Source organism: Corythoichthys intestinalis, chromosome 5, assembly GCF_030265065.1.
Source record: "Corythoichthys intestinalis isolate RoL2023-P3 chromosome 5, ASM3026506v1, whole genome shotgun sequence".
Lineage (NCBI taxonomy): Eukaryota > Metazoa > Chordata > Actinopteri > Syngnathiformes > Syngnathidae > Corythoichthys > Corythoichthys intestinalis.
The window spans coordinates 7,268,999-7,296,868 of NC_080399.1; the positions used below are offsets into that span (position 1 = coordinate 7,268,999).

Sequence of the window (27,870 nt, forward strand, 5' to 3'; positions counted from 1 at the left end):
AAAAAAAACAAAAAAAAACTTACCGCAGCCAACTACCGCTACAAACGACGCCGACGTTGCTAAATACTAGCCCGCACAATGCTACGTTTGGTAGCAGGTAGTGTCTGATGAGTCTCATAGAGATCACATGTATGTTGAACTAGATGCATATTGACAGACTAGGCTGCGTCTGGACAGCGTTCGTAAACAGCCGCCATCTTAAAGCAGTAGAGCGCTAAGCGCTAATAAAGAGCGCTAAGCGCTAATAAATAAGATTAACGTTACTGTTACTAGCTCACGTAACGTTAGCCCTGCGGAGGGCTAGGTTTTTATTAATTATGACCACTGTCGATGCGTGGCTAACGTGTCTTACATACAGGCTTTAACATAACATAGCGATGTGGAGTGATGAGGGTGTAAAATAAAACCTCAATAATGCAAACTATCAATTTTAGCTCAGTAGTCATTGCTGGATAAAACACCAAGTAGCACTGGTCCCTAATGTGCTCCAATACAGCCTGTATCATAAATTTATTTTGAACACTGCAAAAACTCAAAATCCTATCAGGACTTACAGTTTAGACTAACTTAAAACTTAACTAGAACTTAAAAATGGCTGATCACAAATAGAAATTCAATTGAAACACGTGGGAAAAAATCCTAACTTTTAAGTGATGTGTGTTATCAAGCGTAACGGCATTTCTAGGTGTGTATATACACACATATATATACAGTGGGGAGAACAAGTATTTGATACACTGCCAATGGGTATTCCCATTGACTGTGTGTCAAATACTTGTTCTCCCCACTGTATATATATATATATATATATATTTAAAAAAAAAAAAAAAAAAAAAAATGATCTAAAGGTTTTTTGAGTGAAAGCAGTGAATTAGTCTTTTTTAAAAAATTTTATTCTAGCTACATCTGAGATGCAATTGTTGGCTGTTTTCAACAATATACATCGAAAATAAAGACATTGATTGACTGAAAATGGTTCAAGATTAGATGAAATGTCTTGTTTTCTCATGTATATTTATAATTGCTCTTCACCTAAAAATATATTTGTTTTATCCGATTACTCGATTAATCGATAGAATTTTCATTCGATTACTCGATTACTAAAATATTCGATAGCTGCAGCCCTAGTTCAAAATAAATGTATGATACAGGCTGTATTGGAGCACATTAGGGACCAGTGCTACTTGGTGTTTTATCCAGCAATGACTACTGAGCTAAAATTGATAGCTAGCATTATTGAGTTTTTATTTTACACCCTCATCACTCCACAACGCTATGTTATGTTAAAGCCTGTATGTAAGACACGTTAGCCACGCATCAACAGTGGTCATAATTAAAAGAAACCTAGCCCTCCGCAGGGCTAACGTTAATTGAGTTAGTGACAGTAACGTTAATCTTTATTTATTAGCGTTTAGCGCTCTTTATTAGCGCTCTACTGCTTTAAGATGGCGGCTTTTTACTAACGCTGCCCAGACGCGGCCGAGTCTGTCATTTCGTATCTAGTTCAACATACATGTGATCTCTATAAGACTCATCAGACGCTACCTACCAATGTAGCATTGTGCTGGCTAGTATTTAGCAACGTCGGCATCGTTTGTAGCGGCTGTCGGTTGCAGTAAGTTTTTTTTTCTTTTTCTGCTTCTACCTCTACGCATCAGCGCGTTGTCCCGCATTAAAAGTAGTCCGAGTAAAACGTGACGCTTAGAGCTGTCAAAATAAACGATTACTCGAGGTGAATAAAATTACTCGGATCAGTTTTCGAGTTACTCGAGTTGCTCGAGTATTCGTTTCAGCTCTAATCGTGATTCTCTATATCCCAAAAGGTTATCGATATGCTCCTGCCAAGAATCGATATATCGTTTTTAAAAGGTGTCAATGTTTAAAAAAATAAAATAAAATAAGGGAACCAACAAGTTTTCACCAAAATTGTGCGTCTGTTAGATGTCCAATCCATTTACGGTAGACTGGCAAGATGAATGAGCCTTCGTTTATTTGAAACCAGAGAAATTGCAGCCAGTTTTTCCGATTTTTGGGGTGTTTATAGGCAGAGGTGAAAGTGGTTAGAATTTCTTGCCGGAACTCCCTGACATAAGGGTACAGTCAGGGGTGAAAGTGGGCCAGAACGGTCAGGAACGCAGTTCCGGTATAAGATTCAGGGCCAGAACGCAGTTCCGGTATAAGATTCAGGGCCGGAATGCTGTTCCGATACACGGTGCTTTGATTCCGAAAATATGACAGCAACTGTAAAAACGCTATGTTAAAAAAAACAAAAAAAAAACAACACATGCTAAGCTGCCACACATGCATTTCAGCTCCAAGAAGAAAACAATCTACCAACATCAGATTTACATACACAAGTGTTAACAACAAGCATAATAAAGTGCTTGTGTAGGGTAATCCGTTTCCACCGACATTTATTATTTATTTTATTCCACGGACAGCATGGAGGTTTCCCCAGCTGCTGCAGTTATCTGAGTCTGACGACGACGAGTCATGTCTATGTGCGAATGGACGCAGCAAAGCAAAACGCCTGGACTCATTTATCCGTTCAATCGGCTGACATTCTGACATGTGAACAGCAGAGATGGTTAGCTCTGATTGGTTCAAATGTGCATGTTTTCTGTGTCATTCACCACACAGCGCACTTAGATGGTGACCGGCGACCGCCGTCGTGGTTGCCTTAACTTCCCATTCATTTAGGCAGAAGCGCTGGTAGTCGCCGTCATTACTCGATCGTCACGGGCATATCATAACAACGCGAGAGCTAACAAAACCACTGTAGCGTTTTCTTCACATCCCAAAACGAAGCTAGTAGTGGCAACGAAGCAACATGCTAAAACAATGGACAGATTGCGCACCACGCCAGCGACGTGCAGTGATTTTCAACGCACCCAGGAAAACTAAAGTCAGACTTTGGAGTGACGAAGGCAGCTAGATCTGTTCGAATGGGATAGAGCTAGTGTGAAGCGGTACAGACATCGTGAGTTATTAACCCTGGAAAATAACCCACTACAATGGTGGAAAGGGCGGCATATTCTTTCCACGAAACACAGTTTACTTAAACATGATCATGTGGATCAGTTGATCTTCCTAAAGAAAAATCTGCCCTTCAAAAAAGATATAGACAGTCATGAGGAATAAAAAAAATGTGGAAGCACAGGCATAAGTGAATGACTTTGTTGTGTATAATGTTAAAGTAATGATTATAGACCTGTCCGTCTAAAATGCCATGTTTTTATTCCCCCAGTTATACCAGTGGTAAAGCATAATTTATTATTTATTTATGATAATACTAGCTTTTTTTCTTTCTAGAGCTGCTGCATATAACTAATATTTTTTGCTTGTAAGATGTTTACGTTGAAAGTTTGCACTTAAATTACTTACCTATTGTGTTCAAAACACCAGGAAATACATTAATTAAATTACTGCACTTTATTGTTGTCTGTCACTGGAGTTTTATTTTATTATCAATCCAATCCAACAAAATGACGGTCATATAGTAAGCTTTATTTTTTATTTTTTTTCATAAAAAAATAAAACATAACATTGGTATGAAATTTTGTTGTTTAATTTCATTTTTAATCTTTTTTTTATATGTTTAAAATACTGTACGAACACACACAACAAATGTTTACTATCGTATCGTTTTCACTCTGTATCGAACCGTATCGTTCTTAAACTGTATCGAATCGCTCGGCCGTAAGAATGTATCGTTTTTTAATCGAATCGTAACCTGTGTATCTAGATCAGGCATGTCCAAAGTCCGGCCCGGGGGCCAAATGCGGCTCGTGGTCAAATTTCATCCGGCCCCCAGCCTCTGTCATAAAATCAATAACGTCTGGCCCGCACACAGACTTAATAAATTGGTCAGCAGTACAGCTACCAGCATATGAAGTAGCTTACACACTAAATGCTGCTCCTCATTTACTCACTAAGAGGCAACAGCACTCTAAGCATCATTACCCCGTGTGACTCTTCCAATTTTCTAAAATGGCGACAACAAAAAAAAAAGAAAGTTGACTGCGACGGGCAACGCTTCAAGGATAGGTGGAAATTTGACTATTTCTTCACTGAAATACGCAACAACTGTGTCTGCCTCATTTGCAGAGACAGTCACTGTTTTTAAAGAGTTCAATGTGAGGCGATATCACCAAACGAGACAAGACATGTACGACAAGATTAGTGCTGCAATGATTAATTGATTAACTCGAGTATTCGATTACAAAAAAAATATTCTAATTAAATTTTGTTGCTTCGAGTATTCGTTTAACTAAAGTGCCGTTTTAATGGTTTATTTTGAAAGTGTTTTATTGATGAGGGTGGATACACTGCCCTCTGGTCTGCCTCTTTTCACATGGCTGAATCCAACTGCTCCCTGTTAAGACCAACGTAAGCTAAGGTTTTGTTGGAGCTGTTTTTGAATGCATTCTTAATTTAGTTTATAGGTATATTTAGCGTTTTTTTGTGGGAATTTGTGTCTGAGCCATTTGTTAAGAGCATTGTAAAAAAAAAAAAAAAAAGTTAGCATTTAAGCTAGCGGACTTTTTCTATGTAAGTTAGCCAGTTGTTCTTTTGTTGTACATTGATCCTCATTTAAAAAAAAAAATTTAAAAAAAATAAAATAAAATAAAAATTAAAAAAAAAAAAAAAATATATATATATATATATATATATATATATATATATATATATATATATATATATATATATATATATATATATACTGTTTGAGGCTCAGCTCAGGTATTTTAATTTTTCATGTTCCTTATCCGATTACTCGATTATTCGAACAAAGTAGACCATCGATTAATCGACTACTAAAATATTCGATAGCTGCAGCCCTAGACAAGATTACAGGGAAGATACGCAGCGAGAAATTGAAGAAATTGAAGCAACTTGAAGCTAGTTAAATTTCACAGCAGCAGTACTTCACAAGAGCCCAAGAGTCAAAAGAGAACGCTAAAAAGGCTAGTTGCGAGATTGTTGAAATTATTAATTAAAAACATTAATAAAGCAAATGTGACACACAGAATGGCTTGCTAAAATTTGCCTAAATATATTGTTCTACGTAAAGGACGTCAGCCAGGATCGGCCCCCCATATTTTTACCGCACCAAATCTGGCCCCTTTTGCAAAAAGTTTGGACACCCCTGATCTAGATACATATCGAATCGGCTTCATGCCAGAGATTCCCAACCCTACTAAATACTAGAGATGTTTTGATTGTTATTTCTTTCTTTGTTTCTCATGATTCCATATATTTTTCCTCAGAATGGAGTGATTCTATACTTATTTCCCTGCACTTGCGCTATAAAAGTAACATTTACTGACCACCACAATGTTTTTATTCATTTCTTTTAGTGTTTATGAATGCTAAAGAGTTGCACTTTTGAACTAATTCATTATTTTTTCAGGCTTTTTGTCTGAGTTTGTTCTACATAATAAAATGTCTGAGTGCGTGCTCGTCCGAGACTGGTGATTCCATTGTATAAATGCCCTATCCCCAGCAAAAAGTGTACATGCAGGTTATGCTGTTATATCGTCCCTATCAATGTTGAGACCAAACCTAAACCCTTGACCTAGTGTGTTTCCAGACTTTATCCTCTTCGTCTATCAATTCTTATTGCCTAGATCAAGCACTGTAGTAGCATGTTGCTGCGCTATCCTTGTGATATTCAGGTCGACAATGCCATCTAGTGGACGATAAAGTTTTTGATCAATGTACTTTGTAGAAGTCTTCAGAAATGTCAGGGGATTTGGATAACTATCACTTCAAACTTCCTAGAAGTGACTGACAAACGTGTGACATTGTTAGCTTGAGTGACGCTCTCTTAACACTGCTAACGAACCGCCAAAATGACTTTGGCAACCTCCCACGTGAAAAGTGTGTGTGAAAAAACATCCATACATGGAAACATCAACAAGTTTTCATCTTCTTTTAATTGATGCCAACGGAAGTAGACTCAGGTGTGCTTCATTGATGAGCTCCACGCTTTAAGGACTGATATCATCTCCTTATGTGATAGGTCGCAAACAACCCGAACCAATTGAGCCCCCCTGATAGAGAGGCTTAAAGCTCTTGTGCTGGTGTGATCCGCTTGCTGAGTGCAGATTTAATAATGGCGTCTCTCTGGAGAGAGGATCCAACAGCTGGGGCCTTTTGATATGCATGTATTAGGAGTGCAACGTGATACACCTTCACTCCTCCCCGCCTCCTTTTTATGCCAAAAGCCAATATGTTCACGTGAAAGACGGGATAGTGCCTGTCAACTCCATTAGGGATTCACATCTGTTCTTTCTTTTGGATTTGAACAGCAACTTGTAGTTTTGTGTCATCCTTCGCAGATGGTTATTATAATGTGGAAAAGCATATCTTCCCCTAAATTCAAAGCCCCACTAGTTGTCACACTGTTGTAATTGTAACGAATGTTGTTTTAGCGTCACAATGGGATATAGGGTTGCTTGAGTTGTCATGTTGAGAACACTGGATGAATACATTTTTTTTCCCTAATTGCCAGTGATAGTTCACCATATCAGAGGTTTTGTAAAATAGAAGTAAACAGTGAATCAACTAAGTTTGCCAAATTCGAATGAATGAAAGAATGGCAATTAGGGCCGCAGCTATTGAATATTTTAGTAATCAAGTATTCTACTGAAAAATCAATCGATTAATCGGATAAAACTTTTTTAAAAATTTAAGTAAAGCGCAATTATAAATATGGCGTAAAACACTCAGGTGACTTGAAGTTCCGCTCTGAGACCCCCAATTTGGCAAAACTCAAAATTGTCCTATAGGCCTACGCATGTGTGATACACCATTAGAAAGCCTAAAATCTCAATTATTTTATGGAAAAAAATGTTTGAACAGGAGGGCATTTATTAATTTATTTTTCTAAACAGCAAAACCCGAACTGGAAGTGAGAGCATGAGAGAGCATAATTAAAGACTCCACAATTTTAGCGAGAAATTATCACGCACTTACCTCTTTTCGATCCAAAAACCCCATGTAGCATGTATCACCAAGTGTGAAGACACAGCTGTGAATGGCCACAGCCGGATTTTGGGGGGATTTTATGGGTGAAATATTGTCATATAATAAGTAAAGATGTCCCGATCGATATCCCGATCGATCGGGTCCGATCACGTTATTTTCATAGTATCGGAATCAGCAGAGAAATATCGGACATGCCTTTATATATATATGTATTAGGGCTGTCGAAATTATCGCGTTAACGGGTGTTAATTAATTTTTTAAAATTAATCACGTTAAAATATTTGACGCAGTTAACGCAGATGCCCCGCTCAGACAGATTTAAATTACAGTACAGTGAAACGCTCACTTGTTGTGTTTAATGGAGTTTTGCCGCCCTCTGCTGGCGCTTGGGTGCGACTGATTTTATATATATATTTGTTTTTAAAAATTAAATCGTTTTCTAATTGTATTTAACGTTACAGACAAAATGTCTTACACTCATCCAGAGTCTTTAGTTTTGGCTTAAAGTAGGGCTGTCAAATTTATCGCGTCAACGGCGGTAACATCATTAAAATATTTAATGCAATTAACGCATGCGCTGCACTATCCACTCACGCATTGTCGCGTTCAGTCTATAATGGCACCGTATTATGTATACATAGAGCTAAAAGGCAACGTAAAATGAGTAGAAAGAATTTGGGCAGCCCTTGAAGCCTTTTTGTAATTGGCTAAAGCCTTATAATCCCTCTCTCAATGATTAGAAATATCGTGGGAAGCAATGTGGGGAAGAAAGGTGGTAGTTGATCTTTTTCTTCACACCCTATTTCATTTCCCAATGCTGAGAAGATATATCAATTGGTATTATTACGCACAGTCATGGTTGCACTTCCCATCATGCATTTGGGCAGAAGTTAAATGGCTGCAGTATCATTTACTGAAAGCTCATAAAATCCACTAAATGGCAATATTTAGTCACAATATACAAAGTCACATTGATCCTTTAAGAATTACAAGTCTTTTTATCCGTGGATCCCTCTCACAGAAAGAATGTTAATAATGTAAATGCCATCTTGAGGATGTATTGTCATAATAAACAAATAAAGTACTTATGTACTGTATGTTGAATGTATATATTCGTCTGAGTTTTATTCATTTTTTTCTTAATGCATTGCCAAACTGTATATGATCGGGAAAAATTATCGGGAAAGATTGGAATTGAATCGGGAGCAAAAAAAAAAAAGCAATCGGATCGGGAAATATCGGGATCGGCAGATACTCAAACTAAAACGATCGGGATCGGATCGGGAGCAAAAAAAAAATGATCGGAACAACCCTAATAATACGTTTTGCGATCAAGGGTGAAAGTGGCTAGAATTTCTTTCTGGAACTCCCCGACGTGAAGCTCGCCATGGAGCCATAAATTTTGTTTGTTTATTTTCATTTTGGGGGGGGTAAACCTCCTAAAACTACTGAAATGCTAAGAAAACGGTTTTGGCACAGTTATTTCTATAACACATACAAAAACTGATTTTCATTCCAAATTTTTATTTTCCCTCATTTCCTCACATACTAAATGCCAAATCTCAATTTTAACTATTTATGAACATAGGATGTATATTCAAATTGAAGTTAATGTAAATATTTACTTTTGCTTTTCTTCTTTGTTTTAATAATACAGATATAAGTCACAAACATTCAGAAAAATAAGTACAAATGACTTATATTATGCAGAGTGAAATGGAATATATTTTGAAGATCGCGCAAACTTTGACTTTTTTTTTAATCAGAAGGAAATGAATAAGTAGCCTAACATAAATGAACAAATATAAGTCCAAAGTGCACATTGACAGCTAAGATGTTCTGAACCTCCCCATCAGAGCAAATAAAACTAAATATGATAAATAAGCCTTCTCAACTCTTTCCTTGCTCTTAAAGATTTGATCCATTTTTTGTCGCATCAATTCAACAAACTTTTATTTTTGTTGGTGTTCCAGAAAAAATGCACATTTGAACCAATCAGAGCTAACTATCTCTGCTGATCACATGTCGGTATGTCAGCCAATTTAAGGATAAATGAGTCCAGGCGTTTTGCTTTGCTGCGTGCATTCACACATTGACGTGACTCATCATCGTCAGTCTCGGATAACTGCAGCAGCTGGGGAAACCTCCATGCCGTCCGTGGAATAAAATGAATAATAAATATTGGTGGAAACGGATTAAGCTACACAAGCACTTTATTATGCTAGTTGTTAACACTTGTGTATGTAAATCTGATGTTGGTTGAGTGTTTTCTTCTTGGAGATGAAATGCATGTGTGGCAGCTTAGCATTTTTTTTTTACATAGCGTTTTGACATTGCCCTCATATTTTTGGAATAAGCACCGTGTACCGGAACAGAATCTTATACCGGAAATACGTTCGGGCCCTGAATCTTATACCGGAACTGCGTTCCTGACTGTTCTGGCCCACTTATACCCCTGGTTGCGACGCAGAAATCACAGACATCAAGGAGTGGTCGAGATTTTATTTTTCATGTATCTACCGTTTTAAACGTTTTTTGTTGGTTTGTTTTTTCAATATGTCTTTGTTTGGATTGATTATTTATCATCTAACATATTCGGGAAAATGCGACAGTAACAAAAAAAAAAAATACAATTAAGAGCTAATTATGAGGTAGCTATCCGTGACTTATTTACGGACACAATTTTTTTCATTGTCATGTAATTTGTTTAAATTAGGGCTGTCAAACGAAACAAATAAAATTTTTAATTGAGTTAATCACAGCTTAAAAATTAATTAATCGTAATTAATCGCAATTCAAACCATCTATAAAATATGCCATATTTTTCTGTAAATTATTGTTGGAATAGAAAGATAAGACACACCACGGATATATACATTCAACATACTGTACATAAGTACTGTATTTGTTTATTATAACAATAAATCAACAAGATGGCATTAACATTATTGACATTCTGTTAAAGCGATCCATGGATAGAAAGACTTGTAGTTCTTAAAAGATAAATGTGAGTACAAGTTATAGATATTGTATATTAAAACCCCTCTTAATGTTTTCGTTTTAATAAAATTCGTAAAATTTTCAATCAAAAAATAAACGAGTAGCCCGCCATTGTTGATGTCAATAATTACTTACACAATGCTCATGGGTGCTGAAGCCTATAAAATCAGTCGCACCCAAGCGCCAGCAGAGGGAGACAAAAAACACAAGTAACAAGTGGCCATGACACTACTGTCATTTTAATGTTTGAAAGGGGCATGTGCGTTAATTGCGTCAAATATTTTAACGTGATTAATTTAAAAGATTAATTACCGCCCGTTAACGCGATAATTTCGGCAGCCCTAGTTTAAATGTTTAAAATATGCGAGTGAATAATTTTTAAAGTCTTTTTTTAAAACTATATTTTAGTCATAGATTAATGATTCAAAGCTAAAAATGACAGACATTTTTAATAATAAATATAATTACTTGCCCTGTTTTTATGGCTGGGTTGAAACAAAAGAGGTTGTGCGACATCTGTAAACGGGGGTTTCCAGGGTAAAACAACAGATTAGAAATAGTTCGGGATAGAGATGTCATCGATCGGGTCCGATCACGTCATTTTCAAAGTATCGGTATCAGCAAAAAAATATCGGACATGCCTTTTTTTTAGTATATATATATTTTTTAATTAAATTGTTTTCTAATTGTATTTAACGTTACAGACATAATGTTACGCTCATCCAGAGTCTTTAGTTTAGGCTTAAGGCAGGGTTATCAAATTTATCCTCATAACGGCGGTAACTAATTTTTTTGAAAATATATCATGTAAACATATTTAATGCAATTAATGCATGCGCTGCACGACCCACTCATGCATTGTCGCGCTCAATCTGTAATGGCGCCGTATTACCTATATAGAGAGATAAAAGGCAGCGTAAAATGAGTAGAGTGAATGTTGGCAGCCTTTGGAGCCTTTTTTTAATTGGCTAAAGCCTTACAATCCCTCGCCCTACGATTAGAAATATCGTAGGAAACAATGTGGGGAAGCAAGTAGCAATTAATCTTTTTCTTAACACCCTATGTTATTTCCCAACGCAGAGAAGATATATCAATTGGTAGCACTACCCACAGTCATGGTTGCACATCCCACCATGCATTTGGGCAGGGCTACAGTATCATTTACTGAAAGCTCAACAAATACACTAGATGGCAATATTTAGTCACAATATACAAAGTCACAAGTCTTTCTATCTGTGTATCCCTCTCACAGAAAGAATGTTAATAATGTAAATGCCATCTTGAGGATTTATTGTCATAATAAACAAATGCAGTACTTATGTACTGTATGTTGAATGTATATATATTCGTCCGAGTTTTATTCATTTTTTTCTTAATGCATTGCCAAAATGTATATGATCAGGAAAAATTATTGGGAAAGATTGGAATTGAATTGGGAGCAAAAAAAAAAGCAATCGGATCGGGAAATATCGGGATCGGCACATACTCAAACTAAAACGATCCGAATCGGATCAGGAGCAAAAAAACATGATCGGAACAACCCTAGTTCGGGGGCTAAATGCGCTAAGAATCTACTATGTCAACATATAGACATATTGTTCTATCAAACACAACAGTTTTTTTGGGCTAAAATTATAGCAGTTTATTTTAAAGAGGGGCGCAAGAGCAGAAACTGCTTTTTGAGTCTTGTCCGTGTTTTCCGCCGTATCGTGATAAATCATGAACATTTACTTTACAGAACTTTTAAAAGGCCCTATCTTAAACTACTAAACAACAATTACAATACAGAGTGAAGCTTACAGAAAGCAACATTCTTCATCCACTGTCAAATCTGCCCGTCAAACGGGATTTCGAGACAGATAAGCGACATTGAGAGAGCGTGTCGTGTCCTCCAAAAGCGCGGCAAGCAGGTGGCCCGGAAGCCCATCCTGTCTGCGGCGTCAACCAGGTGGGCCCGTCATCTCCCGATGGCCCCCATCCTTCCCGCACCGGACGGCCTGTCGGGTGGCACGCTGACATATTGCCGGGCACTTTGGACAAGGAGTGATGCGTTCGCGCTGACAGCTCGGGTCGGCTCCAATGTGCCAACGCTGGTAATTGGCCAGATGGTGACCTCTGTTTGAACCCGTCTGCATGCTCATTAGCTCAACACAAGCCTCCCTTGTGTTTTCGACTCAGCCTGTCATCCCTGCGATGCTTCCTCTCCCCCGCTAGATGGCAGCATTTACCATGCTAAAAGTGAGCCTGCGGAGTCATTTCCCAAAAGGCTCCACAGGGGAAAGTGTTTTGATAACACGACGCCCTTGGATAACTTTGAAGCAGTTGACAAATGAACTGATAAAGCTCTCGCGGTGAATATGAGAAGATCCATACAGCAATGATTAAGAATGGAGAGAAAGAAAAGGCTCCCGGTATGAAAGGGATGAGTCATGATCTCATTGTCTGACCTCTGTGTTCCCTCGACGGAGGGAGCGAGAGAAAAGCGGCGAGAAAGACGGTCGGAGATGGAGATGGATGGAGCGACGGCGAGGTGAAAGAAGAGCGAGCGGCGCTAAGGCCCCGTCTCCGCGAGCAGATGTCGCGCGAGGGCAGCGAGGGGGCAACGCGGCCGGCCCTCTTTTGTGCTCGCTCGGATAATGAAGGGTGGAGTGCTGCATGGGAAGGATGCGCGCTCATCACTCACTGTCTGTGTGCCATCAGAGCTCAGCGCAGTGTCATCCGTCACCATTCAGCTCTTCTGGCCCCCGTCGGCCCCGCCACTGTCATCATGGTCATTATCTCACAAACACACCAACACACACAGAAAAGTGCACTCGGTGCTCGAGCAGGTCAGCATGATGTTTTTATCATTTTTATACCGCTGCTCATGAGTAGGAGGACCAAAAGTGCCAAAAATGTTTTAGTAAATATTTTAATATTCATTTGTTGATACACAATTTTATATATTTCTTTTCTCAAATGTTTTTTTTTCAGTTGTTTAATAAGCATCAAGTATAGCTTAATCCTTTATTGCCAAATGTATCACATTTGATACACCTAAAATTTCATGATTTTGAGACTAATTCAGAGTTTTGACTTTTCTTTTTAAATAAAATAGGGGAGTCAAATGATTAACATTTTTAATCGAGTTAATTACAGCTTAAAAATTAATTAATCGTAATTAATCGAAATTCAAACCATCTATAAAATATTCCATATTTTTCTGTAAATTAATGTTGGGATGGAAAGATAAGATACAAGATGGATATATACATTCAACATATGGTACATATGTATACTGTATTTGCTTATTATAACAATAAATCAACAAGATGGCATAACCATTATTAACATTCTGTTAAAGCGATCCATAGATAGAAATACTTGTAGCTCTTAAAAGATAAATGTTAGTACAAGTTATAGAAGTTTTGTATTAAAACCCCTCTTAATGTTTTCGTTTTAATAAAATTTGAAACATTTTCAATCAAAAAAATAAACTAGTAGTCCGCCATTGTTGATGTCAATAATTACTTACACAATGCTCATGGGTGCTGAAGCCTATAAAATCAGTCGCACCCAAGCGCCAGCAGAGGGCGACAAAACTCCGAAAAACACAACAAGTACACATTTCACTGTGCTGTCATTTTAATCTGAGCGGGGCATTTGTGCATTAATTGCGTCAAATATTTTAACGTGATTAATTAAAAAGAATTAATTACCGCCCGTTAACGCGATAATTTTGACAGCCCTAGAATAAAAATGATTGATGCAAGTCAACACATGCATCTGCAGGTTCCATGAGAAAGAAAAAAAAACAGGATTTAGCAAGGGTTATAGATATTAGAGCATTTATTACTAAATTCATTTTGACTTTTCTTTTTACAAATTAAAAAAAAAAAAAAAAAAAGGTTTCATTAGGACCTTATTTTTCAAATTTTGTGATTTTCTGATAATTGCTTCATGTTGCAGGTCTTTAAGGGCTATATTTGTTAAAACTCAAAGTAACAGTTGACTATAGTCATTTATGTCGTTAATTCATTTGTTTTAAACTAACTAACTGTGAAACGTTATGGGATGGTATTGTTTTTTTAAGTCATATATTTAAATAATGATTTTAATGTTATTTTTAAAAATCATTTTTACCTATAATTTTAATTCAAATCAGACATTACAATACTTTTTTTTTTTTTTTTTAGGGCTGTCAAAATTATCGCGTTAACGGGCGGTAATTAATTTTTAAAAATTAATCACGTTAAAATATTTGACGCAGTTAACGCACATGCCCCACTCAGACAGATTTAAATGACAGTACAGTGAAATGCCCCCTTGTTAATTGTGTTCTATGGAGTTTTGCCGCCCTCTGCTGGCGCTTGGGTGTGACTAATTTTATAGGCTTCAGCACCCATGAGCATCGTGTAAGTAATTATTGACATCAACAATGGCGGACTTCTAGTTTATTTTTTGATTGAAAATTTTACAAATTTTATTAAAACCAACACATTAAGAGGGGTTTTAATATAAAATTTCTTTAACTTGCACTAACATTTATCTTTTAAGAACTACAAGTCTTTCTATCCATGGATCGTTATAATCGTGGATTGTTACAATAAACAAATACAGTACTTATGGACAGTATGTTGAATGTTTATGTCCGTCTTGTGTCTTATCTTTCCATTCTAACAATAATTTACAGAAAAATATGGCATATTTTGTAGATGGTTTGAATTGCGATTAATTGCGATTAATTACGATTAATTTTTAAGATGTAATTAACTCGATTAAAAATTTTAATCGTTTAACAGCCCTACTTTTTTTACCTCGATTTTCACTTTTTTTTTTGTTTTTATTTTGTTTTTATTTATTTATTTATTTTTTTAGTTTTATCTGTATTTGTTTTTCTGTTGTTTTATATATATATATATATATATATATAAACCCAGATAGCAGACCGACATTGAATAAACGTTGATTTTCCATCAATTTACCATCAAAACCATCATTATGGTTGACATCGAAATTTTCGACGTCAAGTGACTTTGAAACAGCGTTGTTCTATGGGATGTCAGGCGATGGTTGGGTTAACATTGTTTTATAGTTGATGAACTAATGTTGACAAACAGTTGATTTATGATTGACCGGGAAATATTGAAAAGTCATTGAATTATGGATATGCGGGCGTTTTGGTCGAAAACATAACATTGATTCAGCGTTGTTCCAATATTACTAATAATCGAATTGACTTTTAGGTTTTGTAATGATTTCAACGTTGAAACAACATTCATTGAGGGTGCAAAAGTGATGTTGATTCAATGATACAAGATCGACAGCGGAATGTTGATCCAACATCAGCGTCGGTCTGCTATCTGGGTATTTTCTATCAGTTATAAACTGTATGTACTGTTTATATCAGTGTTGTTTTTGGCATCCCTTTTAATTTTTGTCTTAGTCTTTTGGACGATAATCCTTATTAGTCTTAGTCGTATTTTAGTCATCTCAAAATGTGTTTGTTTTCGTTTAGTTTTGGTTGACGAAAACTCTCGACTAATTTCGTCTAGTTTTAGTTGACATTGACTAATAATGTTTTCGTCTATAAAATTAAAAAATTAACTCCCAAAATAAATAAATAGATAAAGGTTTCCAACTAATAAACATTGACAGACGAGCACATATTGTAGCGTCTACAAGGACGCACTCAGCAGGAAAACATTACATTATTTTCAATTAACTACAGCCACCTAGACGCCACGAACTGTATGTAAAAATAGGTAGTCCGAGAGTTTAGAGAAGGCTCAAGTTTAGCATTAGCCTAACGCCTACGCGAATGCTATGCTAATGCTACGAGTTACATTTAGTGTGTCTCTCTGGCCAGGAAAAAGAAATCTGACCGGAGATGACACAATGGTGAAACTGGAAGGGGGAGGAGACAGCACGTGTGACACAACCAGACACTGCTATGATATAGTCAACTACACATCAAATGTCACACACTGTGGAATGTGATTGAAAGCATTGCACATTTTCATCTCATCAGATGAAAACTGGCATTGGTCTCATTATGTTTTAGTCTCCCCAAAAACCTTTTAGTTTGGTATCGAATTGTCATCGTCATGAAAAAAGTGTTCATTGAAGAAATATTTTCGTTATTGTCATCGGTGACGAAAACAACTGATATATGATATATATAGTATATATACGTATATAGTGGGGCAAATAAGTATTTTAGTCAACCACTAATTGTGCAAGTTCTCCCACTTGAAAATATTAGAGAGGCCTGTAATTGTCAACATGGGTAGACCTCAACCATGAGAGGCAGACTGTGGCGACAAAAAAAACAGAAAATCACATTGCTTGATTTTTAAAGAATGTATTTGCAAATCAGGGTGAAAAATAAGTATATTTGGTCAATACCAAAAGTTCATCTCAATACTTTGTTATGTACCTTTTGTTGGCAATAATGAGGCAACAGGCTTCACAAGCTTTTCACACACTGTTGCTGGTATTTTGGCCCATTCCTCCATGCAGATCTCCCCTAGAGCAGTGATGTTTTGGGGCTGTCGTTGGGCAACACGGACTTTCAACTCCCTTCACCGATTTTCTATGGGGTTGAGATCAGGAGACTGGCTAGGCCACTCCAGGACCTTGAAATGCTTCTTACGAAGCCACTCCTTTGTTGACCTGGCTGTGTGTTTGGGGTCTTTGTCATGCTGAAAGACCCAGCCACGTCTCAATCTTCTTTGCCCTTGCTGATAGAAGGAGATTTTCACTCAAAATCTCTCGATACAAGGGCCTATTCATTCTTTCCTTTACACAGATCAGTCGTCCTGGTCCCTTTGCAGAAAAGCAGCCCCAAAGCATGATGTTTCCACCCCCATGCTTCACAGTGGGTATGGTGTTCTTCTGATGCAATTCAGTATTCTTTCTCTTCCAAACACGAGAACCTGTGTTTCTACCAAAATGTTCTATTTTGGTTTCATCTGACCATAACACATTACCCCAGTCCTCTCTCAGTCCTGGATCATCCAAATGCACTCTAGCGAGCCGCAGATGGGCCTGGACGTGTACTGGCTTCAACAGGGGGACACGTCTGGCAGTGCAGGATTTGAGTCCCTGGCGGCGCATTGTGTTACTGATAGTAGCCTTTGTTACTGTGATCCAAGCTCTCTGTAGGTCATTCACTAGGTCCCCCCGTGTGGTTCTGGGATTTTTGCTCACTGTTCTTGTTATCATTTTGACGCCACGGGGTGAGATCTTGCATGGAGCCCCAGATCAAGGGAGATTATCAGTGGTCTTGTATGTCTTCCATTTTCTAATAATTGCTCCCACAGTGGATTTCTTTAAACCAAGCGTTTTACCTATTGCAGATTCAGTCTTCCCAGCCTGGTGCAGGTCTACAATTTTGTCTCTGGTGTCCTTCGACAGATCTTTAGTCTTGACCATAGTGGAGTTTGGAGTGTGACTGACTGAGCTTGTGGACAGGTGTCTTTTATACTGACAATAAGTTAAAACAGGTGCCATTAATACAGGTAACGAGTGGAGCCTTGTTAGACCTCGTTAGAAGTTAGACCTCTTTGACAGCCAGAAATCTTGCTTGTATGTAGGTGACCACATACTTATTTTCCACTCTAATTTGGAAATACATTCTTTAAAAATCAAACAATGTGATTCCCCCCCCCACATTCTGTCTCTCATGGTTGACGTTTACCCATGTTGGCAATTACAGGCCTCTGTAACCTTTTCAAGTAGGAGAACTTGCACAATTGGTGGTTGACTAAAATACTTATTTGTCCCAATGTGTGTATATATATATATACATATATCGTACATATATACAGTATATACACACTGTACATATGTTCAGTTTTTAGTCTTTCTTAATGATTGTTTTTTGTCGTTTAGTTTTTTTTGTTTTTATGAGAATTTATTTTGGTTTTTGTGTGTCTTTTTTATGATTACATGACATTTAAAAAAGTTAGTTTTTTTGTTTTTTAGGTATATGTTGTTTGTCCATTGATTTTTTTCATCCGTTCATTCATTTTATTTTATATATTCAGTTTTTTTTTCTGGCTTTTTTTGCCAGTTACTTTTTTTTTTTTTTTTGCCAGTTTTTAAGCGTGTTTTTCCCCATTTCTAAAAAAGACAATTCTGGTGACTACAGCTACCATTATTTTACTGTAAACTAAAGTTTTTCAATTTTTTCCTCCCACATTTTACAATATATAAACTGCCATCATTCACTGCCAGCCCATCCGAAGTTCAAATGAATTGGACGTCCATCTCCGTCACTGCCACTGAATGTTCCCCCCTTCATAATACAAAGCACTGTCTTCTCCAAAGTCAGCAATGGTTGTTCTTTGGCTTATCATCCCTCTTTCTGTCAACGTCCCTCTTTTCTCATTTCCCCTCCAATCTATTTGTGCCAGCGCATGTAAAGGTATAGGATCACACGCACCGTGTGTACATTGTGTGTTAGTGTACACTGACGAAAAGCAAGCTATGAATAGAGGATGGTGCGCCGAAGAGATGGATGGCTGCGAGCTCACGGCTGTCTCCTCTAATTGTAAAATATTAGTTACATTAGATTCTGCTGTGTGATTAATGGAACTTATTTGGAGGTTGCCCTCTTCTGGACCTCCCCTCTCATTTCATGGAGTGGGGGTTAGTAAGAATGAAAGACAAGAGCAGAACCTGATGTAGGTGAGAGACCTTCCTGACTCGGAATTTCTATTTTCTTTGACTCTGATGATATTCACATGTGTCCGAATTTGACGAGTTTGTGGGTGCGTGTGTCCTTTATTAGCCATCAGGTTATTATACACAAGCAGATGGAGCATTACCTTTTATTGCACACACCTTCTGTGAGTTTTTCCACAATTTTCCTCCCTCAAAACACAATTTTATGTAGATGTACAGCCCAGTATTCAGCGTCCCGCAGCTGTCCGGTGATGAGTGTGATGGAAAGGGAAAGGGGGAGGGAGAATGTGAAAGGGGGGTTGGAGACAACGGCTTTTTGGGAAGTGATGTCAAATGACATCAGCATAACGGTTTACTGTAAGAATGAATCACTGAGAAACACGTTCAAGTGTGAGACAGACGGGGAAAAATAATGTCTTTTTTTGTCCTGGAAAGGACACGTGTCTATCATGGGACGAAGGTAAATTGAGATCAGGTTTCGGTGGCATTGACGATGATAGACTTGCAATTATGTGGCTCTTAAAATCGAAATGAATACTATTTAAATTAGTTTGTCAATAGTAGACGTCAATCCATTTGAAAGAGTAGGGTGGCAGAAAATGAATGTAAGATTGGACGTCTAACAGCGTTTATGGCAGTCAATGTGTTAATAATCTCAGATCTGCTGCAATGCACTTACTGTTTGTATGTTTTTAAGTGGACGAGTGGAGTTGACTTGCACTAGACGCACAGGAAGTTTTGACATTCCTTTCCTCAGCTGCAGACGTCTGTCATTCCTCAACCTAACACTTGTGTGTACGTGTGTTTATTTATCTGTACGTGTGCGTGCATTCTTAGCTAGCAGGAAATGGGTGACAATGGATTAGGGGGTTTTCTTATCTGAAGTTCAAAATCAGCCCAAACCTCTGCTTGACAAGTGAAGGGTTGACGAACAAGTTGGCGTTTGACAACTAAATAAATAAGCAGTGGGGCAAGAAGCACATTGGTTTGGAAAATGGCAGGATACTCTTTGACTTAGAAATCAATGGAGTACAAATACCAAATAAGTTCAATATGAAATAATGACAAATGTTAAATCATGCATCTGTTTTTCTATCCATTCATTAATTTATAAATCCACCATCTGTCTGTCCATCCATCCAAATCCAACCATCCATCCGTCCATTTGTCTAGTCATTAATCCATCCTCCTGTATGTCATTCAATCAATCCACTCATCCAACTATCCATCCATCCATCCATCCATCCATCCATCCATCCATCCATCCATCCATCCATCCATCCATCCATCCATCCATCCATCCATCCATCCATCCATCCATCCATCCATCCATCGATTAAACAATCAATTCAGTCAACCAACTGTCCACCCATCCATCTGGTCGTCAATAAATCAAATAATCTATTCATCAAACCAACTAACCCTAACCTGTCTTCCTTCCATCCATCCATCCATCCATCCATCCATCCATCCATCCATCCATCCATCCATCCATCCATCCATCCATCCATCCATCCATCCATCCATCCATCCATCCATCCATCCATCCATCCATCCATCCATCCATCCATCCATCCATCCAACTGTTCGTCAATTCATCCATCCGTCAATCAATCAATCAATCAATCAATCAATCAATCAATCAATCAATCAATCAATCAATCAATCAATCAATCAATCAATCAATCAACTGTCCATCCATCCATCTGTCAATCAATCAATCAATCAATCAATCAATCAATCAATCAATCAATCAATCACCCAACTGTCCATCCATCCATCTGTCAATCAATCAATAACTCACTCACTCACTCACTCACTCACTCACTCACTCACTCACTCACTCACTCACTCACTCACTCACTCACTCACTCACTCACTCACTCACTCACTCACTCACTCACCCAACTGTCCATCCATCCATCTGGTTGTCAATCAAACAATCTATTCATCCAACCAACCGTCCGTCAATCAATCCTTTCATCTATCCATCCGTCTGTTTGTCAATTCATCCATCCGTCAATCAATCAATCATCCAACCAACCGTCCGTCAGTCAATATTTTCATCTATTCATCCAACCGTCCGTCCATCGATTTCAACCACCCATCTGTCAATCAAATAATTAATCCATCCATTTATCCAACTGTTCATCAATCCATCTATGTGTCCATCTAACCTTCCATCCTTCCCTATGTCAATCAACCAATTTATTCATCCAAGTGTCCATCAATGCCTCCGTCAGTCCACCTGACCGAACAACTTATCACCCAACCGCCTACCCACCTGTCCGTCAATCTATCAATTCATCCAACTGTCCATCAAACCTTCTCTTCTTCATCTCATCCGCCCATCCTACACTGCATAACCTTAAAAAATTTGAATAATATTCTGTTGACTTCTCTCAACATTTTTGGGATAATTATTATTCTTACTGTTCTTCTCTTTCTTCTCAGCTCGGAAGCCCTTCCCGTGCAAGTACTGCCCCTACAGCGCCTCGCAGAAGGGAAACCTAAAGACCCACGTCATCTGCGTCCATAGAAAGCCCTTCGATAACAGCTTGTACCCTGACCGCCGTCTCCGCCGCTCGCACGCTTCGCAGCGACCGTCCAAATCACCGCCGAGCGTCGAGGAGGACGGTCGGGCCGCGGCGAGGGAGCCCATGGACGTGGCGCCACTCTGTGACACTTGATGTTGTCGTCGTGGAAACCACTGACACGGACAGTTCTGATTATTGCTTTGGTAAGAAGAACTGAGATTTTAAGTTAAAAGGGGGCTATTATGCACTTTCTTATGTTGGATTATATTATAACACTTTGGGGTGTTCATACACCGAGTACTAGACAACTTGACTTCTTTTCTCCTTTGTGGTTCCTTCAGTGAACGAAATAAGGGTATTTTTTGTGCAATGTGGGATTAACAGCAAATGTTGATGTACATTCCAGTGTTTCTTGAAGATCCACCGTATGTATTTATCTGTAGCAATGAGGTTGAATATAATAATGACAATAATAAAGTCCACTGTGATGTGAAAGTGTAACAAAGGCAATGAGTGCATTTGACTATGAGTTCAGCCAGTAGGGGAGAATGCGCCATGTCTGCCCAAAGCATTTGTTCCTTCATCCAGTAAATAAATACCCCATGTTAGGTTATTAAAAAAAAAAAAAAAAAAAATCACTCCATTTTGCTTCCAGTTGACAAATCTTGTCTATCTGTCAGGATGTGGTACCAGATGTTGGGGCTTTGGTGGCGGCAGATGTAATGAAGTAGAATGTTGCACATCAGAGCTTCCATTTGTTCTGGATTCCACTCTGGGGAGAAAAAGCTCTCTCACATATAATTATTGCCCATTAACTTTACGCCATGGTGCTGGAACAATGCGCAATTAAGGCGAGCTGAGAAAATGGGGGAAACTAGAGTCGTTCTCGATCAAACTCCAAGTAAAACAATGTTAAATCCCACCCAAACGGCGGCCATTACAGCATATGATCCGGGCTTGCCGTGCCAACATTGCTCGTGTACCCGGAGATCACCTTGGGCAGCTGTGCGCCTGTTCACGCGAACCGTCGCCACGGTGATGTGACTTTGAGTGACAGTCGTCCTGACAACTCCATCCAAGCGCCACCTGCTTGCTGTCAATCAGGACGGCCTTCCCGGGGCTATTGACGGCGCCGTCAGCCTGCGTGAGACGTGTCTGTCAAAGCCCACCCGCTCTGCCATCTGACATTTGTTTACTGTCGTTCCTTCTGCGCTTACTTTAAGTGCGTCCTTTCCTGTAGAGACCCCGATTCTTTGGCTCGGCATGCTAGCTTTTAAGTTGCAGGTGACCCACTCCTCAGTCACCCTTCATCCGTCTACACCAGAGGTGACAGGGACAGGGCCTCCGGCTGACTGGCTAATCGGAAGCCTGTCATAGCTGTCAATACTTTATTTCGGCCGTCTTCTGAGTTAGAACAAGGACACAGAGTTTTGCGAATTTGGTTTATTGTTCCTCGCCATTAGGCCACTGGATATGGGTGTCACCCTGTCAAACCTCCTAATTAGATTCACCATCCCTTAAAGCAACACCCTTTAATTAATACCAGGGATTAATTGCTCCTAATGGTGATGAATGTTGTTCTCGATATCGTGTTAGTGTAGTCATCGTTGTACTCTGCTGTGCTGTCATATTTCCAGCTTCATCACAGTGAATGATCATGTTTAAAAGCAAATTAAATCGTTTTTTGTTTTTTTTTAAATTAATTTTTAAAATAAACTCCGACTTCAGACACTTTTACGTTAACCGAATATTTTCCGTCGTTGACCGTTTTTTTACAACGGTGACGGAAAAAACTGAAGTCCATCCGTCATTTTGACAGGTTGCAATTCACACCCCAGACCACAGGGTGGCGAGTGAGCATATTAATTAGCTATTGTCTCTCTTGATGCATGACTTCGTTGGCCTTACTCGGAAAAATGTCAAGGCAACTGAGTGTCCGAACTTTCTTCAAAAAGCCCAAAACGACGATGGTGTTGATAAAATAGGTGAAAAAAGAGGGACTGATGCAGTGAAGGATGACAACGAATCAAGTGAATCGCCGGTTCACTCCTCACTGCGGCGAGCAGTTGAAAACGCCGCTAATTACCAAGAAGGGCAGAATTGGTAACACGGTGAAAGCGGCATAAAGCCAAAAAAGCGGACCAGACTAGCCAGAGCCTGAAATTATTTCAAGGAAAATATGGAGGGTGCCACCACTGTGTGTACTCTTTTTACTAAGCTGAGCTCACATACCACGGTAGCACGTCGGCTATGAACGAACACTTGACGTCACCCAGGTGTATTTCGGAAGACAACAGGAAACAGCAAGCTAGCGGATTGTAAGTCCATACAACTTTCTAACGATTTTTTAAAATATTGGAAGTTGCCTTTATGTGCGTCGTATCAACGTGCATTTTTATTTAATAATAACAATAAATAAATAAAAAATAAATAAATAAATTATATATATATATATATATATATATATATATATATATATATATATATATATATATATATATATATAATGGAATTATATAATATTTTATTATTGTTAAATAAATGTATTTGGATCTTGGAAAGTCCCACTTGGGGGGGGGGGGGGTATATATATATCCTGTATATACATAATATAATAAAAATATATATGGAAACACAGTACTGGCCTGCTTACTGTAATCCATGACTGCACTAATGTTAGTTACTTTATATTATAAAGTATTATTGTGTATATACAGTGCCTTGCAAAAGTATTCGGCCCCCTTGAACCTTGCAAACTTTCGCCGCATTTCAGGCTTCAAACATAAAGATATAAAATTTTAATTTTTTGTCAATAATCAAAAACAAGTGGGACACAATCGTGAAGTGGAATAAAATTTATTGGATAATTTAAACTTTTTTAACAAATAAAAAACTGAAAAGTGGGGCGTGCAATATTATTCGGCCCCCTTGCGTTAATACTTTGTAGCGCCACCTTTTGCTCCAATTACAGCTGCAAGTCGCTTGGGGTATGTTTCTATCAGTTTTGCACATCGAGAGACTGACATTCTTGCCCATTCTTCCTTGCAAAACAGCTCGAGCTCAGTGAGGTTGGATGGAGAGTGTTTGTGAACAGCAGTCTTCAGCTTTTTCCACAGATTCTCGATTGGATTCAGGTCTGGACTTTGACTTGGCCATTCTAACACCTGGATACGTTTATTTTTTAACCATTCCATTGTAGATTTGGCTTTATGTTTTGGATCATTGTCGTCCTGGAAGATAAATCTCCGTCCCAGTCTCAGGTCTTGTGCAGATACCAACAGGTTTTCTTCCAGAATGTTCCTGTATTTGGCTGCATCCATCTTCCCGTCAATTTTAACCATCTTCCCTGTCCCTGCTGAAGAAAAGCAGGCCCAAACCATGATGCTGCCACCACCATGTTTGACAGTGGGGATGGTGCGTTCAGGGTGATGAGCTGTGTTGCTTTTACGCCAAACATATCGTTTTGCATTGTGGCCAAAAAGTTCAATTTTGGTTTCATCTGACCAGAGCACCTTCTTCCACATGTTTGGTGTGTCTCCCAGGTGGCTTGTGGCAAACTTTAAACGAGACTTTTTATGGATATCTTTGAGAAATGGCTTTCTTCTTGCCACTCTTCCATAAAGGCCAGATTTGTGCAGTGTACGACCGATTGTTGTCCTATGGACAGACTCTCCCACCTCAGCTGTAGATATCTGCAGTTCATCCAGAGTGATCATGGGCCTCTTGGCTGCATCTCTGATCAGTTTTCACCTTGTTTGAGAAGAAAGTTTGGAAGGACGGCTGGGTCTTGGTAGATTTGCAGTGGTCTGATGCTCCTTCCATTTCAATATGATGGCTTGCACAGTGCTCCTTGAGATGTTTAAAGCTTGGGAAATCTTTTTGTATCCAGATCCGGCTTTAAACTTCTCCACAACAGTATCTCGGACCTGCCTGGTGTGTTCCTTGGTTTTCATAATGCTCTCTGCACTTTTAACAGAGCCCTGAGACTATCACAGAGCAGGTGCATTTATACGGAGACTTGATTACACACAGGTGGATTCTATTTATCATCATCGGTCATTTAGGACAACATTGGATCATTCAGAGATCCTCACTGAACTTCTGGAGTGAGTTTGCTGCACTGAAAGTAAAGGGGCCGAATAATATTGCACGCCCCACTTTTCAGTTTTTTTTTTTGTTAAAAAGGTTTAAATTATCCAATAAATGTTGTTCCACTTCACGATTGGGTCCCACTTGTTGTTGATTCTTGACAAAAAAATTACATTTTATATCTTTATGTTTGAAGCCTGAAATGTGGCGAAAGGTTGCAAGATTCAAGGGGGGCGAATACTTTTGCAAGGCACTGTACATATAGCGACTGCATCAAGATATAGTCATTTTAAAAATTTAAGTGACGGCTAAAAATAGATTATCACCGGATTTTTATGACCCTGTCAGTCAAAATGACAGACAACGAAAAAGTCTATCGCAACCGCTGCCTTAGATTGAAAAAATGTTCGCTCCCTTTTCTAATGGATTGAATTCAATTCAATTCACCTTTATTTGTATAGCCCTAAATCACAACAAGGTTGTCTCAAAGGGCTTTGCAGAGGCAATATCATACACAGTCAGAAACAGCAGATGAAATAAATAGAGATGAAATAAATAAAGGTCAAGTCCTCGGTAGACCTGTCGCGCTAACAAATTTTAGTGTGCGATAATTATTCTCATAAATTATTGCGATATGCGATATTATTGCGCCCCCCCCTCCCATTTTTTTTAAAAACCAATTTACAATAACACAGTGAGAATACAGTATATTTTTAATAGATCAAGTACACCCATTTAAACGCGATAAATATTTACTCTTAAATTCAAAAATACTTTTTAAGAAATCACAACTAAAAACAATAGACCATGCCTCTTAAGTAAAAAACAATATTGATACCGCACAGAAACACAGAATAAATAAAATGTGTAAAAACATTTTTTTTTTTAATTACACTTAATAACTTAAGCATTTAGGCAAATGAAAACTTTTTCCGTCATAGCTTCTGCAATGGTGTTCCATAGGGATGCAACGATATAGTTAAGTCATGGTTCGGTACGATTTTTGATACGGGGGACACGATTTTCAATCCGATTCAATACATTTAATGCTTTGAAAAAAAAAAAATAGCATTTATATTTTCTGTTTCGTTTTTTGTTGTTTTGTTTTTTTGCTAACGAGCAAAAATTAAATTGCCCTCATATAAACATGCATTTTAGTGCATAATATTTATGTGCTTACTTCTTACTGATCTGAAAAAAATTTGTACAAAAGTGCTGAGAACAATCTTTACCGTTTGTAAAGTGAGGCAGGGCACACTGTTGATTGCTACAGCTCTCTTAGCAACTAGGTTTACTACATGAGCAAGACATCCTATTTGTGGTCCGAATCCATCTGTGTCACGTACTGAATTAACAATATTTGCAACATTTTCTATAGTCACTGGTATGGATTGATTTGGCCTTCTTAACTTCCATTCAGTCATGACAGTTTAGAATTCAGCGATGTAGTATATGGACTACGTGTCCCATAATCACTCTGGGCTCACGTAGCCAATGGAATGGGACGTACCACATCTAGTTTGCCATTTCATGATATCTAGTGTGAGCGCGCATTAAAAAAGTTAGCAAGCGCCGCTGAAGTCACATCTGCTCATTACTACACAACACCAGCATATGACAATCGACTTTCATAAACAGGACGAGTTTGAAGCAGCTGTTCGTTGTCAAAGCGAGGTTGTTCTTAGCAACCAAGTCGGTGACAATGTTTTGGCGGACTTCGTTGTAATATCCGGCGTTGTGCCGAAATATAGCCGCCCCACGTGAAATGTCACTGCTGACGGGACCGCCCAGACGTCAACAACACAAGCGCGCCATTGATGGTCCACAGTCACTCCGGAGCACTGACGCGGCCGGTATACGTTGAACAATAGGATATAATGGGAACGATTGGCTCCGCCGCTAGTTTTTGCCTGACCTGGAACGAAGATGCATTTTGCGCCGTTGGTAACGATGAATCCGAACTTTTAACAGCACGTCTGCCGCACGCGCGCATGCACGTGCATGCGACGCGATAAATCGCAGCGTAAAAATTACCGCCTTCATTTTTATTTATCGCGTGTTAAATGGAATTATTGCATATTGCGACAGGCTTAGTCCTCGGCATCCCCCATCCTTCGACCCTCCATGTCGGCATGGAAAAACTCCAAAACTCTCTGGGAGAAATGAGATACCTTGGGGAGTACCACAGGAGAGATCCACTCCCAGGACGGATAGACAGGATGCACCTGGACTGCCAATGGGAATTAGCAGATGGAGTTACAGTTTGTAAAGATGCAATAGAGTAAAGGAACAAGAAGAGGTCCATCTAGCCACATCAGACGGAGGTGGCGACGACGATGTCCATCCAGCCAGGCGTCCGGATAGTCAGGAGGCTGCAGCTGAAAAATAGCCTCTCCCCAGAGGGGAGGGGGGAAAGGGGACACCGGGTGACTAGTGATGAAGAGACTAATCAACTATAGATATTAACATTGAAAAATAGAAATAAAGTAAGACAAGTGGTAGGTAGAGTGAGAAAAAGGAGATAGAACTCAGTGGCTGTACTTCCCCCAGCATTATAGCTTCTAGTGCAGCTTAGACTGAA

The 27,870-nt window shown here is 38.7% G+C and overlaps 1 protein-coding gene across 1 annotated transcript in view; it reads left to right on the top strand.

Moving 5' to 3' along the window:
* Window positions 1–21,812, top strand: part of LOC130915995 (zinc finger protein 536-like) — a gene marked incomplete at its 5' end in the record, with an annotated part of 64,963 nt that extends 43,151 nt beyond the window's left edge. The window contains one exon of the mRNA XM_057836316.1: window positions 21,118–21,812. Coding sequence (XP_057692299.1) covers window positions 21,118–21,353 — 236 coding nt within the window. The remainder of the gene's footprint in view (window positions 1–21,117) is intronic.
* Between the last annotated feature and the right edge of the window lie 6,058 nt (window positions 21,813–27,870).